Here is a 19,249-nt window from a genome sequence, read left to right as displayed (position 1 = left end):
ATAATCTAGCTTCAATCCCCAGTATAAGGGGAAATTAGAGAGTGTTTCAGTGTAAATAAAGGTAAATTTAGTTGCAGATTAGTCTTAGATAAGTGTTTTCAAATAGGCAATTATTTTTCTTTGGGGTAATATAATTTTAATTATCAATATAATAATGTTTTTCTCCTTAGAAAAAAGCAGAAGAAGCTCATAAAATTTTTGAAGGTCTTGGCCCAAAAGTTGAACTGGTAAGAAATTCCTGTTTTCATTTCTAATGTTGTTATTGTTGTTAAGTTTCTTTTTTTATAATTTTTCTTGGGATAAAATGGGCTATCCATTTAATATTGGCTAAAAATTACATAGCCAGGCAGAAAGTTTGTTATAATCTTAAGATAATTGTGAGTAAACTTGATTACCTTTGCATAAGCAGTATTCTGAGCATGTTTTCCTGAACAGCCATTTCATCCCTTAGGTAGGAGGAGGAAGATGTAGCTAAAGGAAATAGAAGAGAGCTTCCTGAATGTACTATTAGGATAAAGACAGTGTGTAATTTCCCTTTGCCTCTGAGATTGAAAGTGTGATGAGGCTTATTTGTTATAAGATACAGTGGGTTTGCAAACTTCCTTTTGGAGTGGGAGAGCAGTAGGAGATGGGGTTACAGGGAAACCTGACACCTGCAGGTTTAGGCTGGATGCTATGGTATAGTCCCACTTAAGATAGTCTCACAAAAAAAATGATTTCGTTTGTTAATGTAAGTATATATACAACACTCTACACATAAAATGTCATTTATTTTATAGCCACTCTATAACCAGCCATCAGATACCAAGGTGTACCATGAGAACATCAAGACGTAAGTACTTACCATCTTTGGAGTTCAATTAAAGAACACATATTCTATAAAGAAAATCATTTTTGTTATCTGCGGACATTATTATAACAGTGTAGGTGTGTTTTAGATTTGTGTAATTTGCTGTTGTTTACTATATGTTATCTTCCTCTGGCTTTTTGGGGGTTGGGGTAACAGATTTGAGTTTCCGAGGCCAAAAAATAAAATAAATTATTGCATAAAACTAGCTGGTTTTATAATCTGCTAGTAAAAAAAAAAAAAAAAAGGTGGATACTTAACATTGAAATGGCTTACCTTGAGGCTTGAATTCTTTGCCTCCTGTTTTGTGTTTTTTTCAGTGGAGTACCTGCAAGGCGCATGATGAAGTAAGATAATGAAGCTTTTTCATTTAAGACTAGTGATGACACCGTCCCCCACCAAGCCACATCTGCCATTGCAAAGTAGAAGTGCCACGGATCATTTTATCATTATTCAAAACCCTATTCTAGGGAAATCCCTTCCATGACTCTTGCTAATGACGGTATTTGTAGACCCTTCTGCCATTTAATGTCCTGGTGCCTTGGAAGGCTCAGTCCCTCATGTCGGTGAGGAGGCTGTTCCAGAATGTAGTTTGCTTTGCCTTGCTCATCCTACTACCAGGCCTTTATGGATGCAGATCTTGGAATAAGAAAAGTGAAAAGTAAACTTAATTTCTTGATCTGATTGAAGTAAGAGAAGCTAGATAGGTTTTTTTAAAAATTGTTGTTAATTATCATACTTTTAGAGCATTTTAGGTGAATTACTATTAATTGGTGACAGAAATGTGATATTTCTATTTATATGCATTTAAAAGTGTATCCAGAACATTATAATTATTTACTATTACAGTTACTAATGAGCACATTATTATTTATATTTTTTCTTTTAGTTTCTGAGAGTGTGTACAATAATTGACTACTTTGCAGAACTGGTGGCAAATATATGTGCATGGTAGTGTGCATGACAACTATTACAGTTTGAGTCATTTTAACTTCTGTGAAGTAAATGGTTCATAATAAAGTCATCTATTTAAGAGTTTTTCTGTGAGATATTGCCATGGTCTTGAGAACCTTTAGGAGAAGATTAGGCTAAACTCATACATTTTGATTTAGAACTACTTAGCTGTTTAAATGTTTTTAAAAGGAGGATAACAGATAAAATGTAGTTGACTATATTTAGTGATCCCCCCCCCCCCCAAAGCTTGGTTTGTGTTTTGTCTTTTCTCCTTCAATGTAAGCTGGAAAGCCGCACTGTTGTTGATTGATTTTATGTTATCTACACTGCCTATGTTAGATTGTGCTGAGAGGGGTTATTGACTAGCTGACTTCACTTAAATTCTTAGTAGACATTTAAAGTTTTATTTACTGATTGACATTTATTTTTGAGTAGCATATAATTGCAGTCAGAGTAAATTGATAAGTATTAATGATCCACTCTATGTTACTTTTGAAGTATACACATTTGCTCAAATCTTTCAGTAGCTATTCTTTTGCTTTATATGAAATAGCAAATGTGACATTTAATAATTCTTTTCATCTGCTGACTGCCTTGTCATACACCGAGCTACTTACTGTCTTTGAATATTTGAGTGGAGCCAGTGTCAGTGTTAGTCCTGAGCAACACGTAATCCAGAAATTTATTTCTACTTTCATTGGCTTTGTATTTATGTCTGAATAATCAGCTTGGAATTATTTCTGTAAGTAGGTGGGGTATAAATATTGATATATTTGAATCTGCATGACATTGTTTTAAAAGGTCACAGTGCTTCCACGTTGAAAAGTGACACTGTTACATTAAGACACGTGACACATTTTCCTGTCTTGTCAGATTGCCCTTTGTTGCTCCATAGAGTGTTGTGTCAGATCTGTGGGAGAGAGATCTTCTGTCTTGAGCAGAAGTCACATCTTTCTAAATGTTTTGGTGTGCATTCTCCTTCTAGGAGGGAAGTACCTGCAAAAGGTTTCTTTTCCCTTTTATTTCTCTTTCTCAAAGTATATACAAAGTTGCTTGTATCATCAGAATTCTTAAGAATTAGTTACTCCTTAATTATAATTTGAAAATAGTATGTTTAAAAATTAGATGCATGAATTAAAAATTAACTGTATTATCTTGTTATAGAACGGCAGGAATTTTAGACCTTATTGCAAAAATTATGCCGTTTTATTTTGCAGGGTGAAAAAGCTAAAGATTAACTCTGATTGTACCATAAGTTCTTAAGTGGTTTGCCTATCTCCAATGTCTGCAGAAAGTGATCATGGCTTAAGTTGTGCTTTTTCTTAATGTTCTGCAACCATATTTTTCTCTTCTAGAAACCAGGTGATGAGGAAAAAACTCATTTTATTTTTTAAAAGAAGAAATCATGCAAGAAAACAAAGGGTGAGGTCCTATCCTTGTTAACTGAAATTTGTACAGCTTTCCCATTCATGTCATTTAGGCATTCACTTTCCCATTAATAATTGATCCTTGATTATATGAGAACAAATGCTGATTTAGAAAGTAACTGTTTGTGTGAGTTAAATATGAGTCTAATCCTAGTAACATTGTAATACCACATTTAACATCATTATCAAATTAATTTTATTAGTCATTTATGCAATATTTTTATTCAGCAAAATGGTGAGTAGTCAAAAAAAAAAAGTCTAAGTAGGATGATGCGCTTTCAGTCTGTTAGGACTCAAACAAGTTTCGGTAAGTTATGGTCATGCCGATGAGACATTATTCTCTGTCCTTAGGAAAAACTATCTGGTCAGTGTCTAAAAATTGAAATAGTTTTTTATTTAGTTATACACTTTGCTGTCTAAAAGTTTTATGGTTATTATCATAAAAATTAAGTTTCATAGAATATCCTTTTGTAATATGTTCATACTAATTTTACAGATACATTTAAATTCAGATTTTTAATAAAAGGAAGTTCTTTGAACCTGTTTTAGAAATGAACTTTACCGTATACTGAGTGACCTGACGGTTAACCAGTTGTAAAGCTCAAGAGACAGCAGCTTTTATTTGGTGTAAAATTTTTGTAGTTCATATTTCCAGTGTTATCTTCTAGATGCTACCTTAAATAACTGGTGTTGAATATTTTTATTCCCCAAAACATAGAAATATTAAATGAGAAACTAGCTTTTTTGTTCAGTCATTTTATTGTAATTCTGGTAGTTGCTAAATTAGTCCTCTGGTGATGTAATCACTGGAGAATAAAACCTTTTCATGCTTTGGAATAATTGTAATTTATCTGTTTACTGATTTCATTAATAAGTGTTTATCAGTTGTGGATGATGTTCCATATATTATTCCAGAAAAGCAAGCAAGATAGCCATATTATTTGGCTTTTAAGGAGCAGATATGTCAGCGGGCAGTTTCAGTATTGTGATCGTAATGTGATCTCATACATAAAGCTGACTACAAGAGTTGTAAAATGGGATGCCTGAAGCAGATACAAATCAGGGATGGCCACTAAACAGAAAAGCCAGTACTGTGTAAACTTACACAGGCAGAGGGAACCGGTGAAGTGAAATAGCTAATGTGACAGGCTCAGAACTGACTGAGTTTAGAGTGGGTGAGCTGGGCAGGGCACGGGTGATAACGATGCTGGGATTTAGTGATACACTGTTCTGAAGGTCACCGACAAGACTTTGTATGAGATTCAGAGGATACTTTTTTTTTTTAAGTGTTTAATCTGATGAAGTATGAAGTTCAGGTTTGAATTTTAAGAATTTACATCTGGGGTTGCATATGTAACTCAGTGGTATAGTCTCTTGCTTAATATAAATGAAGCCCTTGGATTGGATCCCTGGCACCAAATAAACTGGGTATCACATGCCTGTGATTCCCACTGGAGAGGTTGAAGCAGGGAGATGAGAAGTTCAAGTCGTGCTCCATTACCTAGTAGGTTTGAGGCCAGCCTGAGATATGGGAAGCCCTGTATCAAACAACAACCAAAGAATTTGCATCTGGCTGCAACACTGGGAATGCATGGGAAGATCTGAACACTTACGTAACATGGACCAGGTCCTGGCTTCCATCTTCTCTGTTTTGGAAAGTAACAGAAATCATGTGGGCCACATTTACTAGACGATTGCTTCCCTTCTGGTGGTGACAGCGTTGAATTCCAGCGATGGGAGTAGAGAGGAGAAAGATGAAGTGCACAAGAGGCACATAGGTGTTGGAAGAAGTGATGAGGGAATGGTGTGAGAAGAAACACTCTCCTGTCCAGTCACTTAGGTGACTAACTTTAGCAGTGGTCCTAAGGCCCTTTCCACTTTCCTCTTTATGGAATCTTGTAGTCACATAGTTCTGTGTCCATAATGGAGGAGGGTTCTTCTGCCTTGTACCCGTAGAAAATGGAATCATAATTCAAGATTAACCAAGAGTACTAATTTTTGATTTCATGTTTTTTAACCAGATTTCTTTTTATGATGGTGAATAGCTAATTCTAGTCTTTTCCATTCTTGCAAAAAATATTTATACTAGTTAACAAAAAGAAAAAAAAGTGAAAAACCAGAACCTCTAATGATAGAGAAACTGTTATGTGTGCATGTTTTCTCTGACAGTTTGGATAGATACCAACACAATGCTAAATACTTGCCTTTAAGATTGATTAGAGCAGGGGGCTGGAGAGATGGCTCAGCGGTTAAGAGTACTCACTGCTCTTCCAGAGGACCCCGGTTCAGTTCCCAGCACCCATATGGCAGCTAACGACTGTCTGTAACTCCAGTTCCAGGGGACCCAACACCTATGGTAAAACACCAATGCACATAAAAGAAAAATAAATAAATTAAAAAAAAAGATTGATTAGAGCAGTGGTTCTCAATCTGTGGATCACAACTCCTCAAGGTATTGAACAACCCTTCCACAGGGATTGCCTAAGACCATGGGAAAAAAAGATATTTACATTACAGTTCATGAAGTAGCAATCAGATTAATTTTATGGTTGGGGGTCACCACAACATGAGGAATAACATTAAAGGGTCATAGCATTAGGATGGTTGAGAACCTCTGGATTAGACGATGAACTATGTAAATGTTTTTAATTTTCCTTTCTTTTTGACAATGAAGGCATGTTTTCAGGAAAATAAAAATACATGGTCAGCCACTACCAGTGGTTGTCAATGAGTTTGTTAATTTGTATAGTGTTAATGGTTAGTAAAAATTCCAGGGAAAGTACACCCTGGAGAAACCCTCCATTTCTCCTCTCAGACCAAGAACAAATTGTCATTCTTAGCTGAGTCATATAAGCCGAATGTACCTCTGTCTTCATCTTAAGAAATGGAATGTATTTTAAAGGCTTACCAAATCATAGAGTTCAGTTTAATTGTTATTAATTTACTACGGGTGTTTAATAGGAACAAAAAATCTGCCAGCGTTATGATCAGCTCATGGAAGCATGGGAGAAAAAAGTGGACAGAATAGAAAACAATCCCCGGAGGAAAGCAAAAGAAAGCAAAACAAGGGAGTACTATGAGAAGCAGTTTCCAGAAATTCGAAAACAGAGAGAGCAGCAAGAACGGTTTCAACGGTATGTAGTTTGGTGTTTAGTAATGGTATTTGTTTCCCTTCAGATCGTCAGGAGTGTTCGGATTTGTGAGACAGGGTTTCTCTGTGTAGTCCTGGAACTCACTCTGTAGATAGACCAGGCTGGCCTCAAACTCACACATCTGTCTGTATCTGCCTTCCAAGTGCTGGGATTAAAGGTATGTACCACTACTGCCTGGCAAGAATTTTTAATGTTGAACTTAAATTTTTAAAATTACACTTATACTGGGCGGTGGTGGCACACGTCTTTAATCCCAGCACTGGGCAGGCAGAGCCAGTCTGATCTCTGTGATTTCGAGGCTAGCCTGGTCTACAGAGCGCGATCCAGGACAGGCACCAAAACTACATGGAGAGAATCCCATCTCAAAAAACAAACAAACAAACAAACAAATTACACTTATTATTCATTCATGGTATGTGGGAAGCTCACATGTCATAGTAATACTGATGTGGAGGCCGGAGGACAGCTGGTGGGAGTAGGTTCTCTGCCTCCTCCAAGTGGGACCGGCCTCAGGTGGTCAGATCTAGTGGCAGACCTATGAACTATGTTGCCAGCTCTTTTGCCATAGAATTTAAAACTTCCTTATCAACCAGTGAAGATTATTTCTTAGTGAATTGAATATTAATTTTTTATATTTATATTTAATCTTCATGTGAAATCTAAGTGAATATTTTTAAATTTTCTTTAATTCTGTTTCTTTTAATTATTTATTTTTTGCATGTGAGTGTCTTATCTGGGTGCATGTATATGTCCTCCTACATGCACGACTGGTGCTTGTGGAGTCCATTACCGGGTCCCTGGAGCTGGAGTCACAGACAGCTGGGAGCCACCATGTGGGTGCAGGGAACTAAACCTGAATCCTCTGGAAGAGCAGCCAGTGCTCCTAACTGCTGATCTGTCTCCAACTCAAATATTTAGTTCTTAAAAGTACTAATTTCTTTCAAAATGAAAATTAATAAGAATGAACCCGAATATTCCTTAGTAATTATAAACATAATGAAACAGCATGAAATTGATTGATTATTAATCAAAAAGTTCTGTGGGGCTAAAGAGATAGCTGTGTGGTTAAGAGTACTTGCTGTTCTTGCAGAGGACCTAGGTTTAGTTACATGGGATCTGACGCCCTCTTCTGGCTTCTGTTGTTACCTGTCTTGTATGTGGTACACAGATATACATGTAGGCAAGACAAGTATAAAATAAAAATGAGGTTTTTTCTGAAAAGTTTTTGAAGACAGAGTTTCTCTGTGTATCCCTTACTGTCCTGGAACTCTCTCTGCAGACCAGGCTGGCCTCAAACTCAGAGATCCATCTGTCTCTGTCTCCTCAGTGCTAGGATTAAAGGCGTGCAACACTATGCCTGGCTTAAGATTTATTTATTTTTTTTAAAGAAACAAATTTTGGGGGGTTTAGTAGAAATTTTTTTTACATTATTTTTATTAATTTATTTTTTTTAAACGGAGTTTTTTTATGTAGCCCTGCTGGCCAGAAACTTGCTATGGAAATCTGACCTCTGTCTTCGATCTTCCAGAGATCCATCTGCCTGTACCTCCTAAGTGCTGGGATTAAAGATGTTCACCACCGTGCACCACACTCTTGATTTTTTTATTTTGTTTTGTTTTACTTTTAGAGAATAGGCATAAAACACCATCACTAATTCCCACAAAAGGTACAAATAGGTTTTTTGCAAATATCTTAAGCTTGACTTTCTTTTTCATTGTTTTTCCTTATATTTCAGAAATGTTCAATGTATTTTTTCAAGCTTGCACTCCTATTCTTTAGAATGTTGACAAAAGATGGACTTGACGTTGTAGGTGGAGTTTCTCTGTGTCTCAGCAACTGCTCCCAAATAACTATCCAGAGATGTATTATTAAGTGTAAATCCTCACTTGGCCAATAGCTCAAGCTTGTTACTGGCTAACTATTATTTTTTTAGTTAACCCATATTTCTTATCTACCCTCTGCCACGTGGTGATACCTTCTTTTAACTTGGCATGTTCATCTTACTTCTCTCTGCCTCTCCTCTAGACTCCCTTTTCCCAGCATTCTCTCTGCCCGAAAACCCTGTCTAGCCATTGGCAATTAGCTTTTTGTTAACAATTAGAGCAATACATGTTTACAGTGTATAAAGATTGTTCCACAGCATGGAATTAATAATTTCTTTTTTAATACAAGTTCCCCATTACTAATCTACTATTTTAACTTGTATATATAACTTTTTTTTCCCCCTTGTGGTACTAATGATCAACCCGAGGTCCTGATGCACGGAGGGCAAACACTTTACCAACTGAGTTGTGTCCCCAGTCCAACATATAACTTCAATCTCAGTATTAACATTTAAATTGTTGATAATTTGGTAGTGACTCATGCATACCATCTGAAAATATTCATTGACTCTCGGGTTGGTTTTTTGACTTTCTATTAATTAAAAAATCCCACTTTGGTGTTCCATATGCATCTGCACACATTTGTAGGCACTTTTCATTTTTCATTTTCATTTTTTATTTGTAGGAATTTTCCATTTCAGACATGTACCCACACATATGCACACACAAAAAAGCCCCATTTTGTGTTCTATCTCATAGTCATTTTGATACTGCATTAATGAGCTTAAGAAGGTATGCTTACATGCACAAGACCTGTACATGATCAACACAGCATCAAATCAACATTCCAACAGATGGTAGTAATTTTGACTCTGGATTACACAAAAAACTAAGCAAAAGAACCCACTAGAGGATGTAAACAAGGAAGATCAAGGAACTGGAGGTGGATGTGATCAAGATAAGTTGTTTATGTGTAAAACTGTCAAAGAATAAATACAATATATTTTATTTTAAAAGTCTCAGTTTGAAGCCGGGCGGTGGTGGCGCATGCCTTTAATCCCAGCACTGGGGAGGCAGAGGCAGATGGATCTCTGTGAGTTCGAGGCCAGCCTGGTCTACAAAGTGAGTTCCAAGAAAGGCGCAAAGCTACCCAGAGAAACCATGTCTTGAAAAACCAAAAAAAAAAAAGTCTCAGTTTGAACCAGGCAGTGGTGATTTGTGCCTTCAATTCCAGCATTTGAGAAACAGAGGCAGGCAGATCTCTGTGTGTTTGAGGCCAGCCTGGTCTACATAGCTCCAGTATTAATGATAAGTTGTTATGTTTTACATAGCTCCAGTATTAATGATAATTTGTCACGTTTTCATAAAAAGCCTTTAAATATATTTATATTTCTTTTTCACATTTAGAGTTGGTCAGAGGGGAGCTGGTCTTTCAGCTACCATTGCTAGGAGTGAGCATGAGATTTCTGAAATTATTGATGGTCTTTCTGAGCAGGAGGTAAGAAAATTGATTGATTCAAGTTAATTCTTTAGTTATTTAAGCATTTCAGCTCTGTAGCCCAGGGGGTAAAGGTTTATCAATATGTAAATGAGGACACATTAGATAATCGTGCTTGAATTATTTCAGAGATTGAGGCCAACCACTGTAGGGCTTTAAGCATTGTGATTAAAATTTTTCCAAAGATTGTTTTGTCATCAAGAGTCCTGGGAAGAGTTAAGGAAATAGTTCTGATGGGCTTGGTGGCGATGCGCCTTTAATCCCAGCACTCGGGCGGCAGAGGCAGGCGGATCTCTTGAGTTCGAAGCCAGCCTGGTCTACAGAGTGAGTTCCAGGACAGCCAGGGCTGTTACAGAGACACTTTTTTGCCAGTAGTTTTGTTCTTCTTTCTCACTTCTGATCATTTTCCTGAGGAGAAGTCTGAAGTGGAATGTTACCTTTGGGGATGATTGTAATATTCAGCCACAGAAATATGTCCCACACTTTGTAAGGCAGATATTTCCATGCATTGTTACATAATGGCCAAGTGTTAGCTCTCAGCATTTTTCTTTCTCCCTCCCTCCCTTCCTCCCTAGAAGTTATATACTTTGTTTATATTTTGTAATACATTTAAGTTATTTTTGGAAGATGTTTTCTGAAATCTTAAGTACATAATGCATATAATCTTGCATGCTCTCAGTGCAAGTGATATACTCAGGAGCTTTATTTAAAACACAACCATGCTGGGCGGTGGTGGCGCATTCCTTTAATCCCAGCACTTGGGAGGCAGAGGCAGGTGGATCTCTGTGAGTTCGAGGCCAGCCTGGGCTACCAAGTGAGTTCCAGGAAAGGCGCAAAGCTACACAGAGAAACCCTGTCTCGAAAAATCAAAACCAAACCAAAACAAACCAAAACAAAACAAAAACAAACACAACCATTATTCTATATTGGTTTTAAAATCATTAGAAAATGCATGATCGATAATCTCTGAAATTTGTAGCTATAATTTCTATAATGATTAAGTCTGCATTAAATTTCTATGCTTGTTTTTCTGTGAATACCATTAGGGTACATCTGAGAGCATTCCAAGGAAGCTTATCAGTTGAAGTGGTATCAAGCTAATGTGTCAATCCCAAACACTGGTGTTCAAACTAATCGATTTTACCCTGTGGAACTAGACATTTAACAAGGACTTGATAAACAAGTAATAGTTTTAGGGAAAAAAAGGACACTTCAATTTAGATAAATACTATAGCTTTATAACCAAGTTTCTTTTCAATGAAAAATTGTATGTGTAAATATCTTAAGTTATATTTTCGAAAAAGTCATACATATGCAATAGATTAAACCAGCTTAAATTATAATGATAAGAATCTTAAATTTTTAATAGATCACATAAAATTAGCAAGAAGTACTTAATGCTATGTGAGTTAAATAATTTAAGATCAATGACTTTAAATATTCATAACATTTGTTACTTTTTTTCTGTCTCTGAAATCCTGCTAATATTGTTTTCTATATATATAAAATGATGAGGAAAGGCTGGGGAGATGGCTCAAAGGCTAAAGCCCTTGCTTTAAAGTGTGAGGACCAAAGTCTCTGTAAATGCCAGGTTGAGTGTGGTGCTTAAAAGGATGACTGGCAAGACTGACCTGCTTAGGCAAGCTGGAGGTTCACTTGAGAGACCGTACTTCAATGAATATGGTAGTGAGCAATGGGGAAAACTCCCAAAGATGCTCTCTGGCCTCCATGTGCATGGACACCTCATCTGAATACTCAGGCTTTAAAAAAAAAAAAAAAAGACAACTAAAATGATATTGAGACTACTTTTTAAATGAGACTATTGTTTTGTATCTTCTAGATAAAAGTATTGCATTATTTTCCAAATATCAATTTCATTAAGAATTCCTCAGAATAGTAAAGGATAAGCTGGGTATGGTAGCTCATACTTGTACCTCATCTCAGCATTGAGGTGCTGTGGCAGGAATTGCTGAAATTTGAGGCCAGCCTGACTTACAGAATCTTGGCCCGGACTCTAGAATGGAACTCTGTCTGAAAAAGAAGAAAAAACAAACAAACAATATACCAAACAAAACCAACCCAAAGGTAGTAGTTTTTTTAAAGTGAATTCTCTGTAAGTTATATAATTCGGTGTAAATGTGTTAGAAACAATCATATAACATACTGTGATATATGCAGCATTGTTGTCCTTAAATTACACACATGTTTTTTAACTGTTAAAGTCTATAACCCTTTAAAATTTTTAGTTTAAATAGTATCCTAACTAAGTTGCATTTATTTCTTGCAGAATAATGAGAAACAAATGCGGCAGCTTTCTGTGATTCCACCTATGATGTTTGATGCAGAGCAAAGAAGGGTCAAGTTCATCAATATGAATGGGCTTATGGAGGATCCTATGAAAGTTTATAAAGATAGACAATTTATGAATGTTTGGACTGACCATGAAAAGGAGATCTTTAAGGACAAGTAATTTAACTGTTAAATTGTTCTGTAATAGAAGTTCATATACATTACTAAAAGTGTTTTTCATTTACTTGAGAGTGAACTATTTCCACAAAACTTTCATCCTAATTTGGCATTGGAATAAATACTATAAGAAATAGAGAAATTTATCTTATTATAAGCTTGTACGTGGGACAATGTTTAACAGTAAGAAATGGGGATATGAGCCTTAATCCCAGCACTGGGGAGGCAGAGAAAGGCATATCTCTGTGAGTTTGAGGCCAGTCTGATCTATATACAGAATGAGTTCCAGTAAAGCCAGGGCTACACAGAGAAACCCTGTCTCAAGATTAAAGAAAACAAAAACAAAAAACAAAAAAGAAACAACAGGGTGTGGTGGTATATGTCTTTAATCCTCTACACTCCAGAGGCAGTGTCAGGTGAATCTATTGAGTTTGAGGCCAGCCTGATGTACATAGTGAGTTCCAGGACAGCCAGGGCTACATAATGAGACTCTGTCTCAAAAAACAAAACAAAACAAACAAACAAACAAACAAAAGCAAAAAATTTAAAACCTCGATTTAAAAACTGCCATTTAAACATTTTCTAATGATTCTATAGCTGTTATCCAGTGGGCAGTGAGGAATCACTTTGAATTAGGATAGACATAATTCTTCCAGTTTTTCTTATTTTGTATGCACATTTGTATGCACTTAAATTCTTAATGTTTCAATGTTTATTTTGGATAATTTCATGAATGCATTTAATTTTTTTTTTTTTTTTTGTTTTCCGAGACAGGGTGTCTCTGTGTAGCTTTGCGCCTTTCCTGGAGCTCACTTGGTAGCCCAGGCTGGCCTTGAACTCACAGAGATCCGCCTGGCTCTGCCTCCCGAGTGCTGGGATTAAAGGCGTGCGCCACCACCGCCCGGCGCATTTAATTTATTTTTATCGCATTCTCCCCATCATTCTCTTGTTCTCTTCTTCCTAGTAAATCCACTTTCTACTTTCATGTTCATTAAAAAAAAAAGTGACCCATTGAGCTGTCCACGGGGTTGGTTATTTACTAATGCACAATTAACTACGTAACAGAGGAAAACAGCTCCCCTTCCTTATCAGCCATTAAATGCCACTGGCACCTCAATGGGATTGGGGTCTCAAGAGCCCCTGTCCCTTCCATGCTGGAATGTGGAAAGGACTCTATGGCACAGGTCTTGTGCGGCTAACTTTGGCTTTGAGTTTATGAGTGCAGTGGTAATGTCATATCCAGAAGACAGCGTTTCACAGCGCTCCTTCACATCTTTTGCCTCTTCAATTTTTTTCTACTGCCTTTTCTGTTATGTTTCCTGAGCTTCTGGGGGAATCCATGATGTTATAGATATCCTCATTACCGCTGCGTGATGTATTCTCAGTACTGTTTCTTTCGTTTTTTAAACTCAGGTTTATCCAGCATCCCAAAAACTTTGGACTAATTGCATCCTACTTGGAAAGGAAGGTAAGAAAAAACTTAGACTGAGATGTTTTTAGGCTTGTGATGTTGCTTTGGATTTTTTTGTTTGTTTTGTTTTTTGAGACAGGGTTTCTCTGTGTAGCTTTGGAGGCTGTCCTAGAACGCACTCTAGACTAGGCTAGCCTTGAACTCACAGAGATCCTCTAAGTGCTGGGATTAAAGGCGAGCACTACTACCGCCCGGCTTGAATTTTTTTTTTGTGTGTTCTAACTAGCAACAGTAGTTAATTAGAATTGATTTTACAAAGGATTATAATAGATGAAAAGATTCTGGTACTCGTATTATAATACTATAAAATATGTAATAAATTATAATTATAATTCCCAATCACAAGGACTGGAGATGGTTTAGTGGATAAGAGTGCCTACTGTACTTGCAGGTACCTTTTTGATTTGTAGCACCTACATAAGATGGCTCACAGGATGATCTAACACCTGGCTAACACATGTCTACACATTTGTACACACACATAATTACAAATAAATGTTGCTGGCTGTGGTGGTACCTGCATTTAATCCTAGCACTGGCATGACAGAAGGCCAACCCGGTCTACATAGTGTGTTCTAGGCCAGCCGGGGCTACATAGGTGAGACTCTGTCTCAAAACAAACAAACAAAAGTCTTTAAAAAAAAAATTTGGGGTTGGAGATTTAGCTCAGTGGTAGAAAGGCCCTGGGTTCGGTCCTCAGCTCTGAAAAAAAAGCAAAAAAAAAAAAAAAAAAAAATTCAGTGAATGTAATCCTTAGCAGAGAACAAAAACAGTTTTCATCATTTTTAAAAAATGATGTGATCTTTTATTTCCCAAATAATTCATTAATTATGGTAATTTTTAAAAGTCATTAGTTCTCTGGTTAAAATATCAGGCCTGGCCTGATTTCTCTTTGCTTTTTTTGTTTGTTTGTTTGTTTGTTTTTTGTTTTGTTTTTTTTTGTAGTCAAGTAGCCTTAGTGTTTTTGATTAAAACATCAGAAGAGACACTTTGAGTATTTACATATGTAGGAGAAGGAGACTATATTACCAGTTAATAAGAACCCATTGGGTGTTTCTGATGGAGCTTTAGGTCTTTAGCACAGTTTGGATCGAGGCAACTTTAAATGTCTTGTATGATATCTCCCTTGTTGTCTGTCTAGCCTAGATAGACTTAAACTTCAGGCCATGTGTTTTTGTTTTTAATTCATCATTCAGTTACACCAGAAAATTTTCTTGAAAATATTTATATTTGAACATGAAATGGAATATAAAAGAATTTAAATAAAATATTTTTTATTATAGAAATGAAAGCAAACATTAAATAAAACTTTTTTTCTGTTACAGAGCGTGCCTGATTGTGTTTTGTATTACTATTTAACCAAGAAAAATGAAAATTATAAAGCCCTAGTGAGAAGGAATTATGGAAAACGGAGAGGCAGAAATCAGGTATGTTAATTTTACATAATAAACATACTAAATAAATGTTTCAAAATTGATGGAAATATGGAGATAAAGGAATATCCAGACAAGTGTTATTTGCCATCCACAGTTTAAAATACGCCTGGGCTGGGCTGGTGGCTTGGAGGTGAGAGTACAGACTGCTCTCGCAGTTTTGTTCTCAGCATCACGTGTGTCTGCTCACAGAGCACTCGAGTCCAACTCAGGGAGATCAGATGTCCTCCTCTCGTCTCCATGGGCACCTGTACTGTAATATACATGTACATACATTTCTGTGTGTGTGCGTGTGTGTGTGTGTGTGTGTGTGTGTGTGTGTGTGTGTGTGTGTGTGTAAAGTAAAAGGCCAACTCGGAGTTTTATTTTATGTGAAAGCACTTAATGCTCTTGTAGAGGACTCAGTTTGGCTCCTGGCACCCCATGTCAGATGGCTTACAACTGCCTGTACGTCTAACTCCAGGATACCTGATGTCTACATTCTTCTGTTATCCTTGGGTGTATGTGCGGACACACAAGACAAACACACATTCGGGTGGGGACGGACACACACACACACAGAGAGAGAGAGAGGGAGGGAGGGAGGGAGGGAGAGAGAGAGAGAGAGAGAGAGAAAGAGAGAGAGAGAGAGAGAGAGAGAGAGAGAAAGAATAGTCTTTAAAAAAAAAAAAGGAGCCAGGCAGTGATGGTGCATGCCTTTAATCCCAGCACCCTGAATGCAGGTGGATCTCTGTGAGTTTGAGGCCAGCATGGTCTACAGAGTTCTAGGACAGCCAGGGCTACACAGAGAAACCCTGTCTCAAAAACAAACAAGAAAGTAAGAAGAAAGAATTTGTTTCATTAGGACATGCTGTATATCTATTCATTCATATCTGTTAAGTATGTCACCGTGAAGATACATGCAGATAGAATTTTTATGTTTCCTATTTGTGATCCGTGCTGCTAGGCAAGTCATTGTTAATAACAAACACATTCTTCATTTTCAAATACTTGGTTTCTTTTCTCAGGAATGTGTGATTTTCCTCTGTGTTGACACATTTCTGTCCTTGTTGACACATTTCTGTCCTTGTCTTTACACCAGCATATTTTTATTTCTCAAAGTATTCATAAACATATCATTTAGTAATTTTGATGTTGGAAGGATTTTTGTCTAAACTTTTAAGTAGTCAATAGGAAGAATGTTTTAGAGAGGCTAAAATTTGAGTATAATTCCAAGAGCTTTATACCTCTGCATGTTCTGATGACTTGTTTACAACCTTAGTTTTTGCATTTGTAGACAACAACAGTGATAGTTACCTGTTAGCGTCAATACGGAAACTGCATATGTTGGCAAAATCCTCAGTGTACAATGTAAAGTATGTAGGGTGTGCTCAATAAATAGTAGCTGCTGGTGTCTTAATTCCATCACAATTGCCTGTTTTTCTTGATTGACAGCTTTTACTCTCTAGAAAGTTCAAAATTTAGTTACTTTAAAGGCATTAGTTACTAATATATTTTGACAAGATAGGCATAAGAAATTTTATTGCTTGAGTACACGTAAAAGAAAGCATGCCTGGTAATGAAATAACTACATTCTCTCTGCCCCTTTTACACAGTCAGATAATTCAGTCATTTTCTTTCTTGATGACTCAAAGTATCTACTAAGTGGGGAGGCACTAATTTTTCTGTTTCATTAACTTGAGGATTTTGTTTTGTTTTTCCAGACAGGGTCTCTCTGTGTAGCCCGGGCTGTCCTGGAACTCACTCTGTAGAGCAGGCTTGCTGCAAACTCAAGAGATTCACCTGTCTTTGCCTTCAGTGCTGGGATTAACTTGAGAATTTTTCATGAATACAAATAGAATGTGTGTACAGGTGTTAGGAATATAGTTAGATACAGCAGTGAAGAGTATCTGCATGGGCTGTTTTGTGATGCTGCTCTGAGGGTTTCCCAGGCTGTGATCGCATTGAGTATAGATACCTTTCACTTTTTTGATTTGAATTTTCATTTGGTTTTATATTGTGCTCTTTCATTTGTAGTGAATATCATATTTCATGCTAGAAGGAACCTGCCTAGCTGAATGAAACTTTGTTTTGTTGACTCAAGTGTCAGTTTTAAAGGAAAGAGAAACCCAGACAAGAACTACTTGCGTCTATTGAAGGCACTTTTAGGAAAGTTTCCCTTTGAATGGGCCTATTCTGCTGCAGCCAGCCTGCCAGGACTATTGAGGTTAGAACCTATCACTTACATACTGGACCACGCTGGTGGTTCTCTACATGTTTGCTTAAAACAACAATAACTCCAGCTGGTTCTTGTTGAAACCAGAGGTATTTCCTTCTTCTCTTTAATGTTAGTGTTCTGATTGGTCTTGATCCAATTGCTCAGAAGCAAAGTTTAGGTTTCTGGTGCTTTGCTACCTTACCAGCCTGGAGAATGCTGAGATAACCTAGAAAAGCGTCATGGACGTGAGTAGATTCTGATGCAACAAGGCTGTCATTTCCACATTGGCTGCAGAGCTGGACGTGCTGCGTCTCCCACTGGCTGGTTTAGTTCAGTGGTGCGGTCGCTCATCACTTCCTTAGACCGGAGAACTGAAGTCAGATCTTGCCCAGATTTCAGGCAGCAGGGAGTGTGTGGGATTTGAAAACACTGAGGTATATGAGAAATAAGATTATTTGTATTATTGAATTCTAGGGAAATTTTAATCCTTTTCTTATCCTATATTTAATTGGTATGACCCATCAAATATTTGAATTATGAACCATTTTATTGTTTATACAGCTAACATACTAGACAAAAAGGAGACTTTGTTAGCATGCCATTTTGCTGCTTCAGAGTAACCGTTTGTGTAGAGGTTGGTTAATTAGCATTTGAAACAGGTCTTGTGCTCACCTCCTGTTAGAAATAGGAAGTCAGAGCTGAGTAAAGCAATCCCAAATAAAAAATAGATCATCTTGTACTTGTAAAATATACATTTGGGCCAGGGTGTGGTTGCTCACACACTTAATCCCAGCACTCTAGAGGTGGAGGCAGGTAGTTCTCTTGAGTGTTTGAGGCCAGTCTGGTCTCCAGAGTGAGTTCCAGGACAGCCAGGGCTACACAGAGAAACTCTGTCTAAAAAAAAAAAAAAAGCATCTAGAAATTCCCTGAAATTTTTTTTTTTAAGTAAATATCCATAAGCAAGTGAAACTTGGAAATTACCCAGGCTGAGAAATTCAGCAGATCATATACAAGTGAGGGAATCATAGCATTAGACTGATACAGTAAGTAGTAGATGCAGTTTTGGTAGATTATGAAAAATTGGTAGCATAATGGGTCATAGGCCATGATCAAGACCAGCAGGTGAGCAGCAGTGACTGGGATTCAAGGGGCATGGGCTGCGGATGAAGAGAAGGCCTTCTGATTTTAGTGTCTGTAGGTTTAGGCAGCACCTACAGATAATGAGGCCATTTGTGCTTTTTGCCTTTGGGAAGTTTAATGGGTATGGCTGATAAATACTTGATTTGTAGGACAGAGTGACTGAAGGACTGTATTAGAAAAGATGTACATTTTTACACCAGAAGAGTAGTGATACTAAGGCACTAAGAAATGAGTTACAGAATCACCTAGACCCTTTAGGGAGAGCTCAGAAATTTCATCTGTAGTTTTAGAAGTGAGAAGAAGTCAACGTAGGTAGATTGTGTAACATTGAAAAGGAACTACATTTTATCAATCTGTCCTCTGTCCAGTCTTTAAAATCAATCTACAAAGTAATGGGTATTCTCATTGGATATCTTCTCGATGTATCACTGCTTTTCCACCGCTGTCCTTCATATTCCCTCTGTACCCGTCTAAGTGGTCCCCTTGTGCTTTCATGGCCCATGTACTCCAGGGCTTTCTCATCCTTCTCCTTCTCCCTCCCTTACGATCTCCTCTTTCCCTCTCGTGGTCCTAGTTTCATGGCATGCTGGCACACATTGACCTTCAAATCTGTGTTTCACATGAGAGAAAACATTTTTTATATTTTCTGTCTGAGTCTGCCTTATTTTGCTTAACAGTGATTTCCATTCCTATTTTGTGTAAGTGCCATGCTTTCAACTTTTTTAATGGCTAAATAAAATTTAAATATACTAAAATTGTATATTGTATCACATTTTATTTAACCATTTATTTGTTGATGGGCATTTAGAGTGGTTATTAGCTATAGTGACTGGTGTAGCAA

General features: G+C 37.1%; 1 protein-coding gene across 50 annotated transcripts in view; it reads left to right on the top strand.

Annotated features, from left to right (window-relative positions):
* Ncor1 (nuclear receptor corepressor 1) overlaps positions 1 to 19,249 on the top strand; it is a 153,893-nt gene that overhangs the window by 59,854 nt on the left and 74,790 nt on the right. For 37 of the 50 annotated variants that reach the window (XM_076542538.1, XM_076542540.1, XM_076542537.1 and 34 more), the window contains exons 7-15: positions 171 to 227; positions 780 to 832; positions 1,168 to 1,194; positions 3,157 to 3,223; positions 6,190 to 6,362; positions 9,611 to 9,701; positions 11,989 to 12,167; positions 13,581 to 13,635; positions 14,964 to 15,065. In XM_076542538.1, coding sequence (XP_076398653.1) covers positions 171 to 227; positions 780 to 832; positions 1,168 to 1,194; positions 3,157 to 3,223; positions 6,190 to 6,362; positions 9,611 to 9,701; positions 11,989 to 12,167; positions 13,581 to 13,635; positions 14,964 to 15,065 — 804 coding nt within the window. The other 13 variants (XM_076542550.1, XM_076542548.1, XM_076542546.1 and 10 more) reach the window with 3 other exon arrangements.

This window comes from Peromyscus maniculatus, chromosome 8 (genome assembly GCF_049852395.1).
Source record: "Peromyscus maniculatus bairdii isolate BWxNUB_F1_BW_parent chromosome 8, HU_Pman_BW_mat_3.1, whole genome shotgun sequence".
In the NCBI taxonomy this organism is placed as follows: domain Eukaryota; kingdom Metazoa; phylum Chordata; class Mammalia; order Rodentia; family Cricetidae; genus Peromyscus; species Peromyscus maniculatus.
The sequence above is the reverse complement of the archived record's forward strand: the minus strand, read 5'-3'. Positions and strand labels throughout refer to the sequence as shown.